Source organism: Centrocercus urophasianus, unplaced genomic scaffold (genome assembly GCF_019232065.1).
Source record: "Centrocercus urophasianus isolate 14NV4802_14NV808 unplaced genomic scaffold, USGS_Curo_1.0 seq_16, whole genome shotgun sequence".
NCBI classification, from domain to species: domain Eukaryota; kingdom Metazoa; phylum Chordata; class Aves; order Galliformes; family Phasianidae; genus Centrocercus; species Centrocercus urophasianus.
Genome location: NW_024884711.1, coordinates 25,530,798 through 25,556,023, shown reverse-complemented (window position 1 = coordinate 25,556,023; position 25,226 = coordinate 25,530,798). Strand labels below are relative to the sequence as shown.

Here is a 25,226-nt window from a genome sequence, read left to right as displayed (position 1 = left end):
CGGCTCGTTCCGCCTGGCCTCTCGACGGCGCCCGCTTCCGCTCCTGGAAGAGCCGATAAGAGAAGGGCGGCGTGCCGCGCTCCGTCCGATTGGCTGCTTGCTCGGTGAGCGGCTAGAGACGCCTGCGCGGGGAGCGGCAGCGGTTGGGAAGATGGCGGCGGGCGGTGGCGGCGCGCTGGGGGAGGCGTGCAGGCACCACCAGCAGCTGGGCGCCTGCGGGTCGCGCGCCAAGTACCGCGAGGGGCGGCGGCCCAGGGCCGTCAAGGTGCGGAGCGAGGGCGGGCTGGCCGCGCCGTGCGGAGATGGCCTCCGCAAACGCTCCGAGCCGTGGAGAAGCGTCAGCTCTCGCTGACGTTCTGCGACGAGTAGGAGGCTTGCGGTCGTTCTTCCCCGCGGCGGTCCCGGGTAGCCGCACCTCGCTGTCTGCCGGCCAGGCTCCCGCCTTCCTGCTGCGGATCCCATTCTGTGCGCGAAGCGCAGCGGGCCTTCCGCCATCCCGAGAGCGGCTCAGCACCAGCGGCAACGCGAGTGCTTTGAGCTGCTATTTTTGCAGTGAAGCCAGAACGCGGGCGTTTGAGAATACTCTGTTTCTTTCAGGTGTATACCATCAACTTGGAATCTCGTTATTTATTGATCCAGGGAGTTCCTGCGTTGGGTGTCATGAAGGAATTAGTGGAGCAGTTTGCCTTGTACGGTGCCATAGAAGAGTACCATGCCCTCGATGAATATCCTGCAGAGCAATTTACTGAAGTTTATCTTATAAAATTCCAGAATCTCCAATGTGCGAGGTATTGTACAGAGCAGTAACTGCCTTTTGCTGTTTTAATCCTTCACGGCCTCTGTGTATGATCTACATTCCAGAGAGTTGAAGTAAAGCCCACAGTTCTGCTAATGCCATTTAGTTTCCTTCAGGGTGGCCAAGAAAAAAATGGATGAACGGAGTTTCTTTGGGAGTTTGCTACACGTGTGCTATGCGCCAGAATTTGAAACAGTCCAAGAAACTAGGGAGAAGCTGCAGGACAGAAGGAAGTACATAGCAAAAGCAACAAATCAAAGAGGTTTGTAACTAAATTTTATGTAGAATCTTGATTTCAGTGGTTGGTGGGTCTTGGTAAAGCCAAAAGCATCCATTAAAGAAAATATTTTGTATTTAGCTGTTTTAAAAGATGCAGAATTAGGACATTTCTGTTATTTTTAAAGATGCATCTTTCAGAAAGCAATGTTTTAGTTAACGTGCACTTTAAAGCTTTAAAACCTCACTGTTTGCTTCTCTTGTTCTCTTTTCAAAATGTTACCTGAAATTTAAAGCACAGCCAGGAAAGTGGGGATCAGTTTTTTCCCCCTTGTTGCAGTTCTTTCAGGCATAGCCAAAAAGACAGTTTTGTAAGAGGGGAAAAAAAAAGGCACATAAAAAGAACCAACCAAAAAACCCAAACCTTTTCCAGCCTGCCATTTGGCTATGTAAGGAATGTGAAGAATGGATTGGGCTGACAGGCAGCCTTGCTGCTGAGCTCCCAGGCAGCGCTGAAGGATGGACAAGCTGTAAAATAAGTACAGTGCCAAGTACAGGCCTCTCCTTCCTTATGCTTATGTACTTGGATATCAGTATTCATTGCAGGAGGTTATTTCTTAAGGTACTTCTTAAGCAGAATCACAGAAAGGTAACCGGGAATGAAGTGTTGCTGGTAGCGTTTCTGTCACTGTATTGAACACTCATTATGTGTTAGAACTAATGGCATAAAATAATGAAGGTTTTGTTTGTTTTTTTTTTTTTTTTTTTTGGCTTCTTTGTTTTAAAGATTGCTTTCTGTTGAAGAAAACAGAGGGGCCTAGAAAGACCAAGTCTGACAGTCAGTGGAGCACATCAGCATCGTATGCAGCTAGTCACTGGGATCCATCCTGCTTTCCAGATTCTCACGGGTTGTCCCAAAACACGGAATGTCCTTCTGGCAATCACAGTCAGGGCCTATTGACTTTTCCCCAGTGTGGCAGCCACAGTGCTGAAGTCTCTGGGAACTTCGGTCAGAGATCCCTATCTCTGAAGACACATCCAGGAGGATGTGCTTCACCACTGCCTTTAATTCAGCAAAGAACAGTTCCAGTTGATAATGGAACTGACAGGTTTATGCCTCGTACAACTCACCTGCAGGAACGTAGGAGGAAGAGAGAAGAGGGTAACAAATCTGCCCTCATTGAAACAAATGTGGACAGTACTGACATCGTTATTGGTCCACAGCTACCAGAAATACCTAAAGTGGATATGGATGATGATTCACTGAATACTTCAGCCACCTTGATTCGAAATAAACTGAAAGAGGTATGGATTCTTAAAGTTTTGATATTTTCATTTTCACACATCCTTTAAAAAAAAGTATATTTCTAAAATGCTTGCCAAAAACATGTTTTTCCCTTCCCAAAATATCCAACCAAGTCCAAAAAGTGTACCAGACTTTATTTTGAAGCACCTCTGCTATGGAGAGCAAGTGATAAAATACTGAATAGTGTATATCATGGAGCATCTGAAATTGATTTGTGTGATTAAAATTTTCTCAAAAACAAACAAAGAATAGCTAGCACACTTGCATTTCTTACGAGTTTTAGCTCTCACATTTAATGCTGCCTTTGGTGTTACTTCTCTCCCTTTTCTATTGAAAAAATCAATGCAAGCGTGATTATAAGAATATATGCCTGTTAGTACTCACAGACTGAAGAAACAGCCTTATTCTAAAACTAACATTAAAAAACCCAACAATGGTTATGCTTCACTTAGAATTTTTTTTTCCCTGTTTCAGGTAGCAGATTCTGTTTCGAGTACACCTGTGGAAAAACCAGGCACTAATGCCACCAAGCCACCAGTAAAGCAGAGAAGAAGAATATAGATACTGCTGGCAGCATCTTTCTACAGTTCTTTATTGAGGATATAATTTAAAATACTTACTACTTTTTTAATTTAAAAAACAAAATTGTTTTATACTGCATTTCCAAGCAATTCCTTGTTAAAAACAGTCCCAGTATTAAAAACTAAACCAGTGTAATACTGTAGCAACCTTGTCCTGTGTATTTAAAGAACTGCAATTAGTTAAAGTAATAAAAGCAAATTCTATTTATTCCACAGCTTTTACAGTAAAGGAATATTGAAATTTAAGATATCAATTATTTTGTGTTGCTTTTATTTCTACTGTCCTATGAGGAATGATGAAGAATTCTTAGAGCAGTCTTCCAGTTGGAGTTACTGTTTACGCTTTTCCTGGAAGGTCCTCCTTTCAAATGCCATACTGCTCTGTTAAATCAGGAGAAAAATATAAGTTTTTTTCTCAGTTACCTAGAACATTTACATTTAGTTAGAAAAAGAGGGCCAACTGAAATGTATAAGTAGTGAAACAATACTTTGTAGCATAGAAAAGCTAAATCCAGTATCATTACTGTCATCAAGAAACTGACCACAGTGTTTGGAGTTATAACCACACTAGGAAAGCTTGTGAATTCTGAGCTTTCTTCATGCTCAGAAGTGCTCATAGCTGAAATCTATTGATTTTTGGGGATTTGGAAGGGTATATAAACAGAGTTCTTTTTAAAAAAGGAACTAGAGACCTCGTAAAAAGGTACCGTTGGGTAGGGTGCAGAACAGACACACAAACAGTGGAATCAAGAAACTGACTCAGTTTCCTACTTGTTGCCACAAGTGGCTGGAATTGTAGCCCTGATTTACCACCAATTCTGACAAAAAGCAAATCATTTTTCTGGGCTGTGATCAGTGAAAGTAAATGCTGTTAAGAAACTCTTCAAAACTTTCCCCGATAGAAAAAAATAGAAGTACTGACCCTGGGTCACTGAAAGCCTACTGACAGCCTTTTAAAATGTGAGGTTTTGAAAACAGCTACTGTTTCGTGACCTGAGATAATCCAGACTGCAGCCACAGCTATGAGACTTCTTCCTTCTGTCTTCCAGCCTACTAGGAAGGTGAGCTGGCGTGAAATGTAGGTTCTGAGTGAAATAAATGCTTGCCTTGTTTTCAGCAATCTTATGGAACTTTTCTGTTTCTATGCTTTATTGCATGTATGTCAGAATTTTGTTTTTCTGTTTCCATGAGGGCAAGACTGTTGGCATTTAAAAACAAAATGCAGTTCAAAGAGTATAATGATGGATTAGTAAAAAATGACTATTACAAAGCAGACATCTATGCTTCAGTTTCATTTAACACTGAGGAAATTACTGCAATCCCAAATGACCATCTTTCAGGAAAAAAATCTCTCTGAATTGGGTGCACTGCTAATAAATAAAGCTCAGTCGGATGGCATTTAACAACAGAAGCACTGTATTATGAGATGACAATTCTAAGGTATTTTCTCAGAAGGTTACCAGTTTCTCCCAAAAGAATGGCAGTGGAGCCAGTGGCACTGAAGGAAGAACAGACACTGCGTTCCTGAAGAAGTTTCAGATAAACTGCAAGAGACTGATCTCATTTTCTTAGCCTGGGAGGATGCTTACTGAGAATCATTTGTTGTATTGCTGCCACAGCATAGGTAAGTGGCACGACATAGTATGTTTCTGTGCTCCCTGGTATCAATGTTTGACTGTATCAGGAAATGTGTACTGTGACAGGCAGACATGAACTCAGAAAATCTCACAACTGAAGCACCAGATGAATTCAGCAAACTTCATACAAAGACAGTTAATGCCATAATTTGAACATATAGTTAAAAATAGTAAGAAGACAGTTTTTTTTTTAACTGAAGGCTGATGTACCTTTACGTCTGGCAAACATGGTCCAAAGGCTTCTAAGAGAAGATTTTCATTTTTGACAGCTTCTTCAAAGTCCGCAAAAGAAAGTTTGCCATCATGGTCATGGTCCTACACAAGGAGAAGTCCTTAGCAAAGTACTGTAGTAACTGCCTGTTTACTTAACAGATATTTCACTCATGTGGATGTTTTTTTTAATGCAAAAATCTTCCTTGGGCCATCAGTCTGCTCAGACAAGATCTGAGCTACAGTAAGCATTTATTTAATCCTCATAAAGTAAAGGCCTTAAGTAAAAATCAGTAAAAACAGATTTTTTTTAAAAGGTGCACTATGACTATTATTCAAGGCATAGGGCCAAACTGAAATTCCTGAAGACCTGCCTCCTATGGGGAGCACAAGCTTGAGAGATGTTAAGTGTCACAATAGGAAAGTACTTGCCATTTTCTTCAGTGCTATGTCTACCAAGTCCTTAATTCCCTCATCAGGATCTTCTTCTGATGGTTGTTTGAGAAGGCTGTTTTGCAGCATTTGAAACATCTCCTCTCTTGAAATATATCCATCACCATTCAGGTCATAAACCTCAAAACAATCTTTTCAAAAGATAAAATTTAAAGTTCATACAAACTAGATCACCCATCAATAAAGCTGTTGCCTATAGACAGAAAAGGTGAATTATATGTTGTACAGCATATGTATTGAGCAAAATTTAACATATTCAAATTAGATACTGGGAAAAGATTCTTCACCAGCGGGTGGTTAGGCCCTGGAACACAATCCCCAGGGCAGTGGCCATGGCTGCAAGCTGCTGAAATTCAAGCAGCATTTGGACGCTGCTCTTAGACACAGGGTTTGAATTTTGGGTGGTTTTGTATGGAGCCAGGAGTTGGGCCTGATGACCCTTGTGGGTCCCTTCCAACTCAGGATGTTCTATGATTTTCGTACTATTTATGTATGAAATATACCTATCACATTTTGATACTGCTCAATTATTGCCTATTTACCCATTATAGTTGAAATCTATTTCTTCAGTTCGTAAAAACGATAGTAGCTTACAGATCTTAACTTCCCTGAGAGTAGCTTTTTAGAACATAAATTAGGCTCTCGTTTAGAAACCCAACTTCTTGTGGCTGGGACCAGCTGTCTATATCAGAAGGGCTTTGAACATACAAATCATGTCCCAGTTACTTCAGAAACTGCTTTGGAAAAATAGAGGAAAAAGAATGAGTTGTACTAGCATGGAAAAAGCAACTGAACTGTCTCTAAAGGCAAAGAGTAAATCTGCAACAGAATATTTTCAGCACAGGCATCTGACTAATGTATCTTGCAAATTCTTCTGCCTCCCTGAAATCAGAAATCTAGGACTATAACGCGTTTCAGTATCCTTCACAAAACTTATTTAAAAAAACAAACAAAAGTTTTTACTTTGGGGGCAGATTTTTTTTCCCCTGCTAATGGGTTTGTACAGTGAAAAATCATACTAGCATAAACTTATGATAAACACCACTGCGTGCCTTCACACACCAGTATATCCTAGAGTGCTCACTGCAGGGCTGCATATTTTATGGCCTGTGGTTCTTCTGATGTTACATCCTGGCACATATCCTAGTGGTGTGACATCCCAAGCCACGTTCCAGTGTAATGCTTTATGATAAAATTTGACAGCATATTATGGATGGCTGATGCTGAAACCATGGAAACAACATGCTATCATTCTCCTTTTTCTATAATACTCCCCCTCCACCCCCAATCTCTTCCTCCCCCCCCGCCCCCTTTTGCTGCTTTGAAAAATTCTAGAGTTCCTGCATTTTTTTCTCTACCATCTTTCTCCATCATTACCCTGAAGGTTCTTAGGAATATTTTAAAAAATGGACTTAGATTTTCCATCTATACTTCTGAGCTGAATAACTGCTAGAATCAACGTAACTGCTGCTTGTCCCCGTTGTGCCAGTACATGAATGCTGGCACAGGTCTTGTTTGCCTGAGGAGGCTGTTATCCAGCCACCCCCTTCCCCTTAAACTACATGTTTACTCAGCTTTGTGCGGGAATACAAAAACATAAATTCTGTCAAAACCATACAGTAGAACAAGCTTCAGTTCAAGAGATTTTCTGTCAGCAACACAGTAATACACAATTACACAATAATCTGTCTCAGAGAAATGGTTTCAGAAATCATTTTCACTGAACGCTACAGAAGAAAACTTGTCAACTATTAAACACTTTGATTAACTAATCTATTAAAATGAAAGTGATGTGTAATTCAATATTCCTGAATACTATAATTACCACTAAGTACTAGCATGCAGATAAACCTTACATTTAATCCTTTCTTCCAGCGTCCCCCGAAGAAATACCGACAAGCCTTCCACCCATTCCACCACACTGATGTAATTATCATTGTTTCTATCGAAAGTGCGGAACACTGGAAAGGGTTATGAGATGCATTTTAAATTTATGTAATACAGAAACGCAAATAAAAATTTCCTTATGTTCAATGAAAAGATAAAAACATTTTTCCTCAAGCAGAGAAACACCTTCATCAAGTCCACGACAGAGCCCTCCACCAGCTGCAATGGCCACCCAGTCCTGCAGCCACAAGAAGGAAGGACAGTGGCACTGCGCTGCCCTCTTCTGTCACGGCACTAAGGGTGTCTGGGACCGACATATCCACACCCAGCACCCCCGGTGTTCCTTATCTGCCAGGCCTTCCTCATGCAAGAGCGTGAGCCTTCCCAAGCATGGGAAAACCATTCTGAGTAAAGAAATATACTCAGCAGCACCCTGCACGACTTCTTTGGCAGCCCCTACATGGCTGACACAACAATCCTTTGTCAAGGAACGCTCACTGGGTCAGCAATGTACTTTTTTCCTCGCCTATGGACCCTTCAGCCTTCCACCTCCCTTCCACCCTCACACAGAGGTAGCAGTTGTTCGCATACAACTTTTCTGCTTTGTCAACCTCTTTCATAGTGGTCTAAGGGGTTTTCTTGGCAGTAGGGATCCACTATTCTCACTGGAATAAGAAAACAGACAGAAACTAGTTTCAGGTTTTCACGTAACCTGGCAAGTCTTCAAGGGAACTGTTGTAGAGATCGCTGTTCAAAAGGGCTGGCCAAGGGTTGCAGAGGAAGCCCTCAGCCCTGCTGAGCCCGCCGACCTCACCTCTGTCCATGAGCACGTCGTCCGTCATGCCGAAGGCGCGGTGCAGCGTGTCTCGGAACACGTTGCGATCGAAGCCGACCGCGGCAAAGCGGCTGTGGGACTCGCTCATCACCGTGTCGAAGAGCCTGATGAGGCATTCCACTTCAGCTCTATTAACTGGGGAGCCGAAACACAAGCAAACCTTATCACCGAAATAGCGGAACGGCGGCGCAAAGAGGAAAGCCGCGGGATACAGAGACCTCGCACATTGAGCTGGCTCAGGGGACGCGAAAAACCGACATCGCCCGCACCTGCCCCCGGCCCCACGCGCCTTTCCTAAGGGAGGGGGCGGGCAGCGGGGCACAGCAAACGGCCCGCGGCCATCTCCGGCCCCGCGCGGCACTCACAGTGCTTGGCCGAGCGGCTCAGCGACTCCACCAGCTGCTGCAGCCGCTTCTTGCTCATGGCGGCGGCTTCCTCGCCGCTGCCCGGGCAACCCGGGCGGGGCAGCCGCCGGTCCGGGCGCTGCATGGCGGGGCTGCCTGCTCGGCAGCCGGGTAACGCCCCGCGCGAGGAGATGGCCGTCGGCCCCGCTCGGCCCCCGCGGCGACGGTTTGCGCCCGGCAGCAGCGCTACGGCGCAGCTGCCGCCTGCTGCGTGTGCCGGCTGGGCAGCAGCGGGACGGCGCGGCTCTGGCAGGTCGGTGAGCCCCGCTCTGGCCCACTAAACCGCAGCTGCTCGCCCTTTCAGTACACGCGGCACTGTGGCTTTTTTTTTTGACGAGGAAAAGAAGATGCGAGAGGAGTCTATGTGTGGTTGTCTAATGTATTGAAAACCAAAACACGTTCCATCGTCAACATGAAAGCGGCTTCGCTGTGAACTGACAAAGCCTGTAAGCTCCTTAATAGCTACAACTTCCAAAGCGCTGCAAGCGTTTGTGAAGCACACAGCTGACAACAAGGGCAGTTCTATTCAGACTACTAAAATGACATACCGGCCTACGGATGTGGAAGACTGTGGTTCTCGTTCCCATTTTTATTTCCTTCTGTTGCAGGCAGTTGCGTAAAAGTCAACAAAGGTATCACACAGAGCAGAGCATTGGATATGGTTCATTACAAACGGTTACCAACACTGCAATGCCACAACTGAAAAACAACAACACAAAAGCCCCCAACCAAACCCCTACTACTCGCTGCCTTTACTGACACAACGGGGCGGAGGATCAGTAGCATCAACCAACAATATACATATGCCATCTGACTAGTTAGTGTACGACACTGCTGGGACTCAATGTTTGTATTTTCTAAGAACTCAATAGAAAAGTCAACCTCGCTGTAGAATGACAACGTCAAATCATCTCTCTCCCCTCAGTTTTTATTTATGATCTGCAGACTAGTTATCAGCTATGAAAGGTCTTGAAATCCTTGGCAATAAAATACTTCAAACGTCGGTATTTTAGAGGTAAGTTAGCAGTTAGCACCTGTGCAGTGGCAAAAGGGGTGGATCGTTCCTGTCATATCCCTAGCTGACCACTCAGACAGATGGGTGGTTGTTAAAGGCTAAAGCAGGCACAGCCACGGGTACTTCAATGGAAGATACAAGGAGAATTTCATGTAAAAACTAAAATCTAACGGTTGCTTGTGTTTTCTTGCGTGCACATTTAATTTATAAAAGCTTATTTTCAATTCCTAAAGCAACTAATTTAAAATAAAACAGCTTTATGATTTAGGTCAACATTCTGTAGCCCTCAAGTACAAAAATATAAATACAAACTGTTTAATCAGCATATTTAATGAGATTCTGGCAGTATGTTTTTTTTCCTTAATCTAACAAGATGCGTCATGTAACAGGTCTGCCACTGAACTTGCTTAAGAGTAAAATCAGCTTCAATATGAAGCTGTTAAGGTATCAAAACCCTGCTTTTTACATGCTAAATATCTTCACGAGTGTGCACTTCAACACAGCAATGAACTTAACTGTAAGAATAACTAAATACATAGATGAAACTTTGCATGTGGAACATAATCCAGAGAACTGGTTACAACAAATGATTACCTGCATTTTGTTAATTTAATAAAGGTACAAATCATGCAAAACAATCCAAAAGGTAATGCGAAGGGAAAAGAAAAAGCTACCAGAGTTTGCAAGAAGTGTTCAACTAAACCAAAATTACATTAAATAAAATAGGCTCATTTACTAGCACAGATCTATCGCTATTTCAAAGAAGCAGAGGTAAAGTCTTCTGGCTTTGAATGTCAGTTATACTGCAAAATGTCATTGCTCTTGCTTAATGCAGAAGCACATGCTCAGAAGCCCAGAACTGCTTATTCAGAAAAGGTCTGCTGACAATAGTTCTGGCCTCTCTGTAATCAGAGATGCTGCATGGATTAAAAATAGCAGAGACTTGCAAGGATCAAGGCAAAGGCACCCTATTCAGTTAGCCAAAATGGTAGCATTCCCTTTCTCATAAGCATGAAGACAGTAATGGGGCAATTACTACAAAGGCAGCATTTTATACGTTGTCATCAATTTCCCGTTTTGTAAATGCCATTCGCAGACACCAGCTGGTAACTGTTTAAGTATAATATAAACCTACAAGATGAATTTGGGATTTTATCTGTCCTGATTTACAAATAAAGACTATTACTAATGCTTTAAAACACTACTTTAGGTATCTAAAAAGTTTAACTCTTACTTTCCAATATTTTACATCTTAGCTGGACTACCATCTTCTGTTGTTTCAAACATCCAACACTGCTTACTGGACCTTAATAAAAGTTGTACCTCATGTATTAAGCAGCAGGCAATAACAATGGTCTTCCCCAGCACAGCTGCATCTGGCTGGCTACTGAAAGATTAGGAATATTTCTAGAACACAGGAAAACTCATGCAGTTTGGTAAAGTTTGTTATCATTTCACAGTTTAAATTTCCTTCAGTCATTGCACTTTTGTTGATAGTCTTGCTTTTGATTTTGTTTTTTTTTTTTTTTTTTTTTTTTTTTAAAAAATACTATTCCAAATCTGAATTTGAACCAGCAGCTTTCTTTTTCTTCTTTTTACTATGCTTCTTGTGCTTCTTTCTCTTTTTTGCTTTATCCTAAAAAAAAGCAAAAAAGCAAAAAGGAAGTTACAGTATGAGAAAACTGCCATCTACTAAATTCCATTCAATAACAATGAGAGCATGGAAATGAAAGTTCTACAAAGACATTTTGGAAGATGATTCTGTAAAAATCTATGGTACTTTAGAGAAGACTTTTATAAAAGCCTATTGAAAAAAAAGATCACACAAAAAAAGTTTATGATTTGCACTATTATGAGGAGTTTTCAATTTATCCATCATGGTCTGGCTACTTCACACCCCCCAGCATCATCACTATCATATTTCTTCATCTTTTTAACAAATTTTCAGTGCTTTGTAGATATCTGAGAGAATAATGTGCTTTGAAATCTTATATGGAAGTAACTTGGCTGTTTACAGACTTAAATTAGGTGCTTGTATTCACAGTGAACTATACAAGGCTAGAATTTCCAGCATTTGCACCTTAATTAAAACAAAAGATATAGTTTCAATTTTAAATATTCACATACATACTTAATTAACACCACCAGATTCAATCAAAAACTGAAAGATACTTGTCCTTTTGCAAGCACAAGTTCAATTGGAATTCTTCAGTAGGTGCAACAACAGAAAGCAAATTTGGTTTATCTTTGTTCCATACACATTACTTATCTCTTTCAAGAAAAAAAAATAGTCACTAGGAATTTTATGACAAACTAACTAACTCAAATTCCCTGTGTGCTGAAAACAGTACTGAAACTCCTGTGCTTAGGTGCCGTAACTCATTTGGGCAATGAGGTACCTAATGACAAACAGTGCTGCTCACAGTGCAGACAGAGTAGCTCACAACTACAACCCTAACTCAGGTACATGTGACATATCTGAGGTTCTACCTTTTCACTGCTGAACCCTTGTCTCACCTTTATCATCAGAGAAAGTATCCACAAAGCAGAGAAAAGCAACAGGTTGCCAGCAGCATTTCATTTGGTTGAGGGAAGAATTATATTAGTATTATGATGCTGCAGAGATTGAGTCCTAAGGCCCTTTTTATAGTCCGGTAGAGAAACTCAATGAAGGAATATTTATACTCCTATAAAGGAACAGCCTCAATATCTACATGACACATTGCTACCTCATCTGATACTATGTAGAAATTTGTAGTTGTTAGGCTGGTACAGAGTATTCTGACTTGATGCAACGAATGTTAAATACATCTCAATTCACACATATCTATGTAGTTAAAATAGTGACAAATTCTTTCCTTAATCATGCAGCTGAAAAAGTGATTTCAACAGATAAAGAGAGAAATTTCAAATTTCAATTAATGTGACTTTAACTATTAAGCACTGGTGTTACTGTGAAATTACAAGTTAACCAAGTACAAGATATGGATGTCCTAAAACTACAGTATGACTGTAAGGGATACTTGCTGTTGCTTTCTCTTTTTCCTCATTGCTTTTCTTCTTTTTCACTTGAGCCTAAAAAAAAAAATTAAAAAAAAAAATCAAATATAATGAGACAGCAGCTTTGGAAATGCTGTTTTATATCAAAGTTTGAAGTTTTGTTGTATATAAATGAGAAATGGCATAGCACTGGCAGGGCACACTGAGCAGCTGCTGACTGTAACAGTGCTATATTATAGAATAACTATAATCCTATAAACATCTGATTTTTGGGCACTCTGCTATTTAAACACAGCAGCACAAGCAGCCAGCAGAGATGTAATGGTAAAACTACCGAGTGAATAACCTGGTTGAAATCTTAATGGAAAAATCCAGCAAACTGGAATCTTTTGGTGTTCTGTAATTCTACAGGAACACAAATCCTGAGAGGAAATACACACAAGGGTGAGAGTAAGATTATGTCCAACACTTTCTAGATGGCAAAAGGCAGCCAAAAGAAGCTGAGCAATCTTGGAATCTTGCCTGTGTGTATTCAATGATCAGAGAGAAATCTTGTGAAGCACCATTAGCCTCATTTTATTAAGCTCTAAAACATCCATGAAAATTTTCAAGAAAATTAATTCAGAATAAACTGTAGGTGGTAGGAGTTGCACTGAACAATTCTTATCAGAAGTATGTAATAAAGAGAAAAATACAACTTTGAACATGCCACATGCTTAAAACCAACTGTACAGAACAGAACATTTCAGTAATATATTCCATTTGGGCTAGTTTTAGCTGTTCACTCATGGGAATCATTAAGCTAAAAGCATTAAAACATCTGAAACTTAGCTTTCACACTGACCTCCTCTGTCTGATCCGGTTCTGATAAGGATTCTGATGATAAAGGCCCATCACCACGATCCGCTTTCTTCCTCTTTCTGTGATGATTTTTACCATCCTACATAAAACAGTATATTTCAAGTAACGTTAAGCCTTTCAGATATTATGAAACTTCTGCTTTAAAATTATATGGAAACATTATTTCTGAGTTATGAAATATTTTAAAAAAAATTATGCATTAATTATTCATCAGCAAATCATCATAAAGTTAAAATGCTTTCAGTGAGAACATAATAATTTTCTGTGTGTTGATTCATTACCAAGATACTGCAATTTCTTAAGAATGATATAATAGTACAATACAGTCTCTTATTTTAAGTGAAAACTTACAAAGCAGCAAGCATTTTAAAATAAAATGTTTCATCACTTCAAAAGACTGTCAAGTAAACGAAGATGTCTCAGAGTATGGCTGCTTTGGTGCTGATAAATAAAAAGCTCCCTTCAGATTTGTGCCTCTGGCATGGGACACGTTCTTACAACATTTTATATAAATAGTTTCAATATATTTACAGAGCACTCAAGCAGTCTTTTATTTTTCAGCTTTAGTTTTTGTAATTCAGATGCTGCAGGAGATTGTTCTGATGAGCCAGTTGTTTTTTTTCCTCTATACTTTTTCAAGTAAGCTTTGCTCTGGACCAAGCAAGGGATTACTGAATGAAACTACTTTTCTCCATTTCCTCCACTCTATTTCTAAGTCAAAAAAATAGTAAAAATTCTTATTAATCATCTTTCTGAGTGCTGAGATTACTTATATCAACCCTCCTACTTATTCTATTATAGGTACCACAATCCTTTCACAGAAGTACTCATGAAAAGCACACACGATGTAACCCATCTGAGAAGGCATCTTCAGAACAGAAAAGACCTGCAGCCCCCAAAAGCCCTTTGATTTCAGAAGTGTGAAAGCAGCAATACAGCTTAACCAAGATTAAGGGGCTATGGTAGTCACTTGCTCTTTGAAGAGAAGATACTCAAGAAGAGTTCAGAAATGAGAACTGGGAAACAGAAACACACACAGAATCAACGTCTGCCTGATGTAATGGAAATTTTATATGTCAAACCGTATAACACGTTGATTGTAGTAGCAGAGAGCGATGTGTTAACAAAGGAAAAAGAAAGACTAGGGCTGACACTGAAAGCTTTGTTAGTTTACACACAGAAATAACTAACATTTAAGTCAACAAGATCATCTGCATTCAATGTAGTAGCAGGAGGAAAACCCTTAGAGGTGTGTGTACAAAATGGGTGACATGTGGGAGAGGAGGGAGGGATTTTGTGCCCAGAGAAGACAGAATAAGATAAACCTGCTTAAGCTAAGTTTTCTCAGTAATGTTTTAAAGCAGCTATGAGTAAAACATGCAATTATGACTGCATTTTTAAAAAAATATAATAAAATAAGGATATTAAATAAGTAACATAAGGATATTAAAATATCCTCTGCTTGCTGTTACTTAATTTAGAATAATGAGCCAGTATCCTATCAGGTGTGTCACTGAAATACCATACATGCTTCAGGTCAATTTAACTGTTAATGTTAAGCCCCACATACTAGAGTGCTCATGATCTACTACAGCAGATTAGATACTTGTTTCATTTACCTTCATGACAAAACCTGACCCAGCAGTTTCTACTGGCAATTACTAAAATAGGAACCTAAAAATCTTACTCAAACTGGGGGCACTGCATTATCAAGTTTTGGACAATGACCATAAGTGTAAGCTGAAGTATTCAAATACTTTAAAACAAACAAACAAACAAACAAAAACAGGGACGGGGGGTTGGGAGGCAGAGAGTAGAGGAGTGGAAGAGACCCATTATATATGTAAAATGAAGTTCTGATGCAAATATTTAAAAAGTAAAACTATACCTTCTCTTTCTCATGGTCATCCTTTGACTTCTTCTTTTTTGTGCTGTCCTAGGTAGAAAGAAAAATATCCACCATGACAAAATAGTTCCATTAAAAAAAGAAATTGCAGCAGCAGCTTGACCCCTTGCCTCTTTCTGCACACTGAAGATTGTTCACTTGTAGCTAACATGACCAATACAAAAAGCAACAACATTTTGATGGCAGCTGCTAATTTCTAGAACAAGCAGTGAGAAAAGGTCTCTGTGGAATCAAACAACAGAGAACTTACTCAGAGCAGTACACCTAAAGAGCCTCTAGAAAGGATACCGGGCACTACTACCATCACCTCTAACCTCCAGCAGTCTGCAGCCTTTATTCTCCATCCATGCTCATCGCAGGGGATCAGGCAGTGGTTAAAGCGAGATTGCCATGGAGTTTTCTATCTTCTACTTTCAAAAGTAAAAGTATCTCTGCGTCCCTTTATGCAGGAAACCTTTTTGAACTGCCACTAGCACAAATTCATAGTTAGATGCAAACAGCGATTCATCAGATTTTATACCATTCTGAATTAGGAATTCCAAGAAAATTCCAGTGAAACGCCGGCCTACACATAGTGTTATAATTACTTCGGAAGGAAGGGAGTTACTGTCCACTACTACAGAAAAATGGTAACAAAACGGATTGCCACATACATCTTCACTAATGTTGTGCCTGCAAGCACACTCTCCTCTACTTTAAGTATTAAAAAAGAAACCCAAACTTTCAATTTACTACTTATTTGCGAGGCTGAGAGGTCCAACGGACAACTATTCGGCCCAAACTCACTTAGGAAGGCAGTATTGTGGCCACTGATTCCCTGAAATAGCTGCATTTTCACAGATGGTATTCAATTCAATAACAGCATGTTGACAAGAACATTACAGAACATTTTCATTTTTGAAGTGTTAATGTAGTATTAAAACATCTGAGCAGCGCAAAAACTGTTTATGTCTGAATTCAGAAAAGTAGACAAAAACTGATGGAATATTTATTTTCTAAAGAGGAACTGTATTCTGCCAAGACACTGTGGACAGCAGAGGTACGTTCCTGATCACAACTTAAAAGATATAAGCACAGCTCAGCTACAGTAAGAATGCATGACTTTGGATACAGCAATTATGAAGTCAGAAACACTTGTCTTTAGAACACAGATCAGAGACATTTCCTGAGGGTAATGTGTACTTAATTACCTTGCTGTCTGACTCAGATTCAGAAGCTGAGCTTGATGAAGATTTCCGTGAGGAGCGGTGTTTCTTTTTCTTTTTTTTCTTCCCCTGCTTTTTATCCTATCCACAAATATTTCAGGAAAAAAGAAAAAGACAATCCTGAATTTATTTTCACTAGATACTAAAAACTTACATGCAAAGAATAGGGAATGCCAAATTCCTACATATTATCATTTTCTCTTGAGGAATAAATATACAACAATTGATTCCTTTAGTGGAAGACATTTGTATCTCTTCCGCATTGAAAAAAAATAAACTAGAGTAAAATTCAGGTTCCCTAGATTCTGTTTATCATTTAGATGTATGCTACAGAACCTGACTATCTCTAAAAAAGATTTATGCTAAACTAGTAAAAATAATGTGGTGAGCTGGGGGGATTCTACTGGAAAAGCATACAAATCCATGTCAGCACAGAAATGGATTCAGTTTACAAGCTAGCCTCCTAAAATACAGTCGTTTATGAAGAAGTTATTGAACAGATATATATCTAAAATTCACAACTGTATCATAAGCACCAAATGTACCAAATTTAAATGGCTTCATGCAAACGAAGCCCTCAAAGAATATTTTAAAATATATTGCCAAAATCTATGTTAAGTCTCATGATGAAGTGTGAGCTGGTATTTAATTCGACTTTTTATATGAAATATCCTTTGACAGAAAAATATGCATGCCACTGTGCATTCTACGTTACTTGTGCATTCTTCTACGTTACTTTTGTTTTCCCCTCATGTTCTAGAATGGCAGCCTGAAAGCCTTATTCTGATCACACACTTTTTATAAAGGCATGCAGCGACAGGATGAGGGGAAATGATTTTAAACTGGAAGAGGGTAGATTTAGAGTAGATATTAGGAAGACATTCTTTGCTGAGAGGGTTGTGAGACACTGGGACAGGTTGGCCACAGAGGTTGTGGATGCCACCACCCTGGAAGCATTCCACCACCTGGTAGAGCGGGAGGTGTTGGAACTAGAGAGAGGGTTGGAAATAGATAATTTTAGAGGTCCCTTCCAACCAAAGCCATTCTATTATTTTTATGATTACAGTCATTTTTCTTTGCTTTTTACCCAATAATACTGGTTGACATATGTCAAAAAAGACTGCATAATGAGGCTGCTTTCAGCATCTGCAGTTTGAGATACTCTGCAAACCTTCACAGCAAGATGCTAATGCTCTATTTCTTGCTCAAAGATCTCAGCTGTGTTAATAGGAATTTAGAGGTTAAGATTCAGAATAGTTCAGAACTGCTGACGCTATACTAGATCCAAAGAATATCTCAAGACCAGAACAATCTTTTCCACAGTATGTAAACCTCTCTGTTTTATTATAGTGGCTTCAGAGTATTGTTGTGGGTTAGTCTAGTTTGCAATACATCATTTTGCAATGAATCTCAGGTTCTACAGATAAAATGGGTTAACATGTGTAGTAAGTCCTCACTGCTTCTCTTCACTCCATCATGAACTACAGTATCACCCTTTTAAAGTACCTTTATTGGCTGTTAAAGCCAGTAAATAGTAAGTAAAATTAAACAAACACTAGCCATTATTTCAGTGACTAGGGTACACGTGGTAAAATGCTTACTCATTTTCAGTTTAATCTTCCATGTTCAAAACAGAAATCCCAAGTATTTCCTCCATGATGGAGGAGTTCTCTTAACACAAGAAGAACACGCTCCACTGTTATGCCTGAAGCATGCTGAGATCAATACAAAGGCAACATTTCACTCAACATACAAAACGTGTTACATCCTGGTGGTTTAGTGCTTACCTCATCTTCTGAATCAGATGCACTGCTGGAAGAATCAGAGCTTGATGAAGAAGAGGAAGATGAAGACAACTTGACCAAACACAACAAAAAGTGAAGCTTGTGAGATGCAGCATTTTTTCTACCAAATAAGTAAAAGTCCATGCAAACACCTAATCTTAAGATCACTCCGTTTACAAAGCACTGTCAGTAACTGTTTACTTCACACTTACACTTACAAGAACTTGGGCTCACGTAGATTTTCTTAAATAAGACTTAAAAACTGACCTCTGATATTTTTAATGTGATAATGTATATTTGATGTTTTCCCTTCCCACCAATTGCTCTTTAAGCAGAAGTAAAATTCTCCTTGTGCGGAATAATCTGCCTCTCTCCAATTAAAATCAGGTAATTTTAATAACATCCAAATTCAAAATTACAACTATATCCCCTCTTTCCAAGAAAACACAAATAGCAAATATGCACAATCCCAAAGCAAAAAAAGCTCAGAAGATTGAAAATTTTGCTCACCCTACTAGATTTCTTCTTTTCTTTTTTCTTTTTCTTAAAAATAGAATAAAACAAATGTTATTTTTGGCAATGTGTTCCTGTGCATTTAGGTTTATATACACTGATGCTGGTTTTTAAAATGTTTTCATGGCATTTCGTACTGCAAATACCAGTTCCAAATACCAACTGTAACCAAATTGAAAATAACTGACCTCTTTCTTTTTGGAGGAACTCTCATTTCCACCCAGTAATTTCTCCCTGTGTTTTTCCAGTTCTTTCTTCCAATTCTGAAACAAACAAAATGAGGGTGACATGACCATTATTTCCAAACAGCTCTATTAAGAGATCTCTGTCAAAATCGTGTTGTTTACTTGAATTAATGAGTTTTCATAAAATCCACAGAAAATAAACAGTCTGTAGTATTAACCATGGCTATGGTGCACTTAGTATTGCAGAAGATTAAAATTAATCCATTTATCTTAGTTCACACCTTAATGTTCAAGTCAGTTGGGCTTAGGACATGGTTATTTATCTTGGAGGTGATCAATTTTGGTCTCTGATTTTGTAGTACCACAGAGCTCCTGTTAGAACACATCAGTACGGTGGGGTCAGCCTACCAAACAAACAGGCACTCTGCCTATGTTTTAAAAGCACCCGAAGCAGAACTGCAAGACAAATGTTCCTGGCCCTTCTTCAACACACGGGTGTATCAAGTGTGTGTCCTGTGCTTTGTCATTGTCAATGATTAGAACTTCATTATATGCACATCTCTTTTGTTTCCCTCACGAGTTCTCTCAGTCTATTCCAAATTCCACTTCTAAGGGCTCTGAAGCATCCAACATCCCATCACCCCGAAATTCTGCTAGCTTGAGCTATTCCTGCTTTCCATGTTAGCAACATCAGGTGCTCCTTTCTTTATTATTATCATTTTTATTCTTCCTTTCCTCCTAACATGCTGCTATTGTTCTGGCAAAGAAATGACAACCCACATACTGTGCTGAAGGAAAAGAAATACCAGGATTTGAATATGATTATACACGTGCAGTGCAATATGATACACAGAACCCCAGGTCAGCACATGGTGAATTAGCTTAACAGTGCTGCTGAAAGAAGTCACAAGGTTAGCCAGGATACAGTGCTGCATGCAGTGTGTTTCTGTGATCCAAGGCAATGCTTACAGAGTACCACAGCAGGCTGGGCACTTCAGCCTCCTGGTGCTGCCTACAGACCCTCTGACAACAGACTGGGCTTTGTTAGGCAGACATTCTCTCTGAAGTAGAAACAGATTGGGTATGTGTTCTTTAACAAAACAAAAACAAAACAAGAAAACCCACAAAACCAATAAACCAATAAAACAAAAAGCACCAGAACATCTGTCAGTAAACTGAGAGGGCACCTCAGTCAGGGACTTGTAACACTTTCTACCACTGAGAGATCTGTACTTAGAAGCTACAAATAATTCATAATAAAGCAAACAGACACAATAAAATACTAAACCAAACTCACAAAGCTGAAACTGACAGAGCACAAAACAACCAGTCTCCTCAGAATTGCATCCTCTCATCTTCCAAATATTGGTATAAATTCTGAGGCAAAAAGATGTAACAAGCATGGTATGAAGCCCTTTCAGTAACAGGGGCACACAGAATCACACTGAATCACACAGAATGGCCAGGGTTGGAAGGACCTCAAGGATCACGAATCTCCAACCCCCTGCCACATGCAGGACCACCAACCTCCCATCTAATACTAGACCAGGCTGCCCAGGGCCCCATCCAATCCGGCCTTGAACACCTCCAGAGATGGGGCATCCACAAGCTCTCTGGGCAGCCTGTTCCAGCGCCTCACCGCTCTCTCTGTAAAGAATTTCCCCCTGACATCCAACCAAATTCTCTCCTCCCTCAATTTGAAACTATTTCCACTTATCCTGCTGTTATCAACCCTTTCAAAGAGCTGATTCCCTTCCTGTTTGTAGGCTCCCTTTAGGTACTGAAAGGCTGCAATGAGGTCACCCTGCAGCCTTCTTTCTCCAGGCTGAACAAACCCAGCTCCCTCAGCCAGTCTTCACAGGGGAGGTGCTCCAGCCCCCGGAGCACTATCTGCTTCAACCAGAAACTCTCACACAGCGTTGAAGATTACTCCTTGAAGCGTATTCCAAGATACCAGAATCCAAGAAGGGAACAGAGCAGTTAAATTAATCATCTACTGTTTCCTTCCTAGGTATACAACAGGAGTCATATACGAAACTTTCTTACAGCACGCTGATCTCCAGCGGATGCTAAACACAGTTACCAGAATAGCCCCACTTATAGCAGGGAACCAGCACAGAATGTAATCAGCTTAGGATAAGAGAGAAGTGTTCCATAAGCACATTTGGACATTCAAGGCCACTCTTAGTGTACTCTCCCATATCCAAATCATATGCATGTTCCTCACCAATGCAGCCTGATTCCAGTAACCCACCTCTTCCCAATGTGTTTGGATTGTGTGACCTTAAACAAGTGATGATTAGTTCACATTTTCTTCACAGCATTTCTCAAAACCTTTTATGCAGTGTTTCTCTGAATCAGGAGTAGCACTTCATTGGTTAATAAGTAATGTTAATATTCAATACAAACAAAATAAAACGTTCACTCATTATGAGATTGAGCACAGTAAAACGTTACGGGTACTTGGAGCTGTTAATGATAAGGGAAGAAAAGCAGCATACAAGATAAGACAGCTGGGGCATTAACATACTAACAACACTACCAACCTCGTTCATCTTCTCTTCAAACTCAGCCAAAGCCCTGGATCCCTTCTTTTTCTTCTCTAACTGTTCTTTCACTTCTTCCCTGTACCAAAAGGATGAGAGATCAGTCACTGTATTCTCACAATTTAAAGACCTGCTTCAGTGTCTAACTTTATGTGGGTTTTTTTTTGAAGTTTAGCTTTGGCTGAACTTCCAACAGGAAAATTATCTTAGATGTTACACATATGGTAACCTAACTGTAATAACTTCAGCACGGTAGCTAAACCTCTCTGAAAGATCTAAAGCTAACTTTGCAATTAGGTAAATTATGCTCTAATTTCTTAAGAAAGGGCTTAAAATGGCCTGAATGTAAAGTAAGCTGTTGACGGTGCCTTAAAGCAATGATTTTGTGGGGTATGGTAGACTATGTTCTAAGAATCTACCAGCAAAATGCTTTTTTTCCACCAAAGATTACTTTGCTTTAAAAATTTAATACGTCCGCATACTTTAAAGCATTAGGATTCTGAAAGAGGTAAAGTATCCAACATTTTCCTCTTTTGAGAAACTTCTGAGCCAAGGTATTTAAAGACAAATGTGAAACGTATTTCAAAGTGAAATATTATTTTTAAAAGAGACTGAATATGCATTTAGAAAATAACATTTTCGCCAGAGCCAAGGAACCTTCCAAAGTGTATCACTGTATTTGAAGGAGGATGTAAGTAACTGAGAGAACAGGGAACAAATCTTTCACTCAGCTCAGGCACTTACCATGTCGGCCTTGGTCTGTTCAAGTAGTCTTGTATTGTTGGTCCTGAATTTTGGGCAGGACCTCGTGCTCTGGCCATAGCTATGGGATTCATGTAAGCCTTGAACATGAAACAAAAAGAAATATAAAGTTCATTGGTTGTGCTGTTACCAAGATCTGTCCTTGCTGTTCTTCACACATCCTTTTCCTCAGTCACAGAAAGACCCCGGAAAAGTGCTTTCAGTTTGTTACACTTTGGCAGAAGAATTCGCCCCAAAAGGACCACTGCCCTCCCTGAGCTGACTCTGCAAAGCGACCACAGCCTTATGATTGTGGAAATGTTCTTCCTTGGGACATGGAAAGCATGATTTAATTTCAGCTCTTTGTCTCTAGGACATCTGGCACTCGGGCCTTTGGAGTTCTGCTCAAAACTGCTGACGGCAGACTCAATGCATCCTGGATAAAATACCACCACCCTACAAGACTCTGCTGTAACACCAAACAAACAAGCGGCGTTCTGCTGACAGTTATGTGTATATGAGACCTTGGACACTTAGGGCTATCATAAGGCAAACACCTGGAATTTTATGAGGTATCTATTATAACCTCAGCAATTAATGTCAGAAATTGAAGCAAGCAATTACTCTACTGTTACTATGCCAATGATATTTTGCTCATGTAGAAGGGAGGTACATTTTCCTTTGTCTCCTGCTCTTACCAGGATGCCATCCCAAAGCCTCACTATTTACCTTCATAAAACAAAAGACAAACCGCTCCTCGTGCCTGCAGGTTGCAGATAAGAAAAAGGTCAAGCAGTGTGCAGCTCTGGTTGCCCGGCACCCTCTTTTGTAGCAGGAGGATGCAGGTGCTCAAGTGAAGACACATATTCACATTTATAACTCTAGCAGTTTATTATATTACAAATCAATAAGGAATAGGAATTCTGGATCCAAATTGAGCTTGAGTCAGAAAAGATTTCCTTTAGCAGAGCAGGAATGCAGTACTTTAACACTGTTTTCATTAAACCAAGACAACTGCAGTGCACTGGGAGCAGCAGAAATTATGGCTGAAATGCAGTTCCCGGCTTGGCTCCCTGCAGCCCTCCGTTGGCTACCTGCAGGAATTCCTTGTGAAAGCCTGAGCTTCTTATGTTTGTAATTATTCCTAAGAACAAGACTGCTCACTGTTCTTCAATAAAATTTAGCAGTTTTCCTCCCAAACAAGCCCAAAATGACAACAAATCCCTCTCTATCTCTTGGCTAGAGCTGCCAAATGCTGGTTTTCTGCCTCAAACTGACTCCCTGCAAGCCCTCCACACAGTGGCATAGTTTTCTTCCTTTCCAGCAGCAGGCACATAACGACTGAATACTATATTACATCCCACAATTAGGGAATGTATGTCTTACAATATTCCTGTAATTTCAGTAACTTTATTTATGAAGATTCATTTTGCCAACAAACATTTCCTAGAAGCACTTACACTGCTTTGCATTTCAGCAGCCAGAAACCATAGAAAAATGTATCCTAACAAAGAAAGTGCTCATCTGCACGTTTATTTTCCTCTCCCAGCAGTTTGCTCAGGCAGTTATGAAAGATATTTGTTACAGAGCTTTTGTGCTCATGGAAAGCAGAAGGCACCTTCAGTTGGACAGGGTCCTATGAGCAAGCCATGCAACCCGTCAGTGCCCTGCAAGTGTTTTGAAGATGTGAAAGAAATAAAGTTCTTGTTCTTCTCCAAACAGCCCAAATGGTGACAGCTTTAAGAATGGCCATGGATAAGATGTAAAACGTGGAAAGCTCTGCAGTCACAGAAGAGCAGAAAAGAGCCCTATGAGATAACCTGTCTATACCAGTAGCCGTTGTGACCGACTGTTTACTGTGCCATAGATTACAGGGGTATAAGATTGGCTGGCATGGGTAGGTACATCCCCATTGTAATATTAAAATAATTTTAAGCAGACACTTAAGCACAGCCCAAAATACTACAGCAGAGCACCATACTTGAAGCATAGGCCAGGCCCTGCACTCTGACACAGTCACATCTTTAGAGTTACAGAACCATAGAGCGGTTTGGGTTGGAAGGAACTTGAAGTATCATCCAGTTCCAACCCCCTGCCAGGCAGGGCTGCTACTTCACAGTTCAGCTGCCCAGGGCCCCAGCCAACCCGGCCTTGAGTGCCTCCAGGGATGGGACACCCATAGCATTCTGGACAGCTGTGACAGTGCCTCACCACGCTCTGACTCAAGAATTTAGTTCCATCTCTAAGCTAAATCTCCCCTCTTTTACTGATCCCATCATTTTGGTGCCTCAGCGAAGCAATCAAAGGCCCTCAGCTCTCCGCTGGGACAGTGTCCTGTACACCTCTTGCACACCATTGTGCTGAGCAGACACTTACCAATGTGGAGCCAGCTACAGCTCAAAGCACTTCCAAAAACAAGAAAAGGGGAAAAACAGTCTCATGACTGATTTTTTCATCACAAAATTCAGCAACTGTGAATTCACACTTCATGGTGCCTAAGTAAGGGAGTGTAAGGTGAGCGGCTGGCTGGTAGGCACAAGTTTCAAGGAGATAAAGGGATGAATGCAGTAACAATGCAGAATGAAGCTCTGCAACCACGAGTATTTGGGCCTCCTGAGGCGAGCGGAGCCATGCGGAGCCCGTTTCAGCAGGGCCGAGTGCCAGGCGTAAGGAGACACGGTTTAGCGACTACCAGAACTACTTCAGCAGCTGCAGCAACTCCCACCGGGAACGCTGCGTTTTTTAAGGACTAGGCCAGCATCTTCATCGCCCGCGCTCGGCAGCTCGCACAACAGCTCTCAGTCACGGCCGCCGCCGGCTTCGACATGGCAGTGAGGCTCCGTCACGCACCCCCCCCGCGCTCCGCACCCCCCCAGGCGCTGCCCGCTCCCGGCCCCGCGGACCCCCCGGACCTCCCGCCCGGCGACCCGCAGTTCCGCGGCCGGCGCGCCTAACTGCTCGGAGCCTCCCGCCCCGCAGCCGCCGGGCCGCCGCTGCCCGGCAGTGCGAACAGAGGAACGGCGGCCTCGCTCGCCCGGCCAACGGCTCTCCGCTTCCCTCTCCCGGCGGCCGGAGCCTTGGACCCGGCCGGTCGGGCCCTCCGCGGCCTCCGCCCGCCCGCCGCACCGCTGCGGCCGCCCGGGCA

At 41.1% G+C, this 25,226-nt stretch overlaps 3 protein-coding genes across 3 annotated transcripts in view; 1 reads left to right on the top strand and 2 right to left on the bottom strand.

Moving 5' to 3' along the window:
* The first annotated feature begins 151 nt into the window (after positions 1-151).
* Positions 152-3,153, top strand: RBM48 (RNA binding motif protein 48). The gene is made up of 5 exons (XM_042817455.1): positions 152-265; positions 598-788; positions 913-1,058; positions 1,800-2,317; positions 2,793-3,153. Exons 1-5 carry the CDS (start codon positions 152-154, stop codon positions 2,877-2,879), a joined length of 1,056 nt encoding a protein of 351 aa, XP_042673389.1. The 3' UTR covers positions 2,880-3,153.
* EFCAB1 (EF-hand calcium binding domain 1) lies at positions 2,884-8,410 on the bottom strand. Its single transcript, XM_042816890.1, has 6 exons — positions 8,283-8,410; positions 7,901-8,190; positions 7,056-7,160; positions 5,179-5,330; positions 4,747-4,851; positions 2,884-3,280 (listed from the first exon to the last, which is right to left on the bottom strand). The coding sequence occupies exons 1-6, from the start codon at positions 8,408-8,410 to the stop codon at positions 3,230-3,232; spliced, it is 831 nt and encodes a 276-aa protein (XP_042672824.1). The 3' UTR covers positions 2,884-3,229.
* A 2,474-nt stretch (positions 8,411-10,884) lies between these two features.
* Positions 10,885-25,226, bottom strand: part of FAM133B (family with sequence similarity 133 member B) — a 14,519-nt gene continuing 177 nt past the window's right edge. The window contains exons 2-11 of the mRNA XM_042817420.1: positions 22,085-22,182; positions 21,341-21,419; positions 18,798-18,872; positions 18,607-18,639; positions 18,100-18,168; positions 16,298-16,393; positions 15,090-15,137; positions 13,185-13,280; positions 12,368-12,415; positions 10,885-10,976 (exon numbers count right to left, since the gene is read on the bottom strand). Of these exons, the coding sequence (XP_042673354.1) occupies positions 10,890-10,976; positions 12,368-12,415; positions 13,185-13,280; positions 15,090-15,137; positions 16,298-16,393; positions 18,100-18,168; positions 18,607-18,639; positions 18,798-18,872; positions 21,341-21,419; positions 22,085-22,182 (729 nt within the window). The 3' untranslated portion in view covers positions 10,885-10,889. The remainder of the gene's footprint in view (positions 10,977-12,367; positions 12,416-13,184; positions 13,281-15,089; positions 15,138-16,297; positions 16,394-18,099; positions 18,169-18,606; positions 18,640-18,797; positions 18,873-21,340; positions 21,420-22,084; positions 22,183-25,226) is intronic.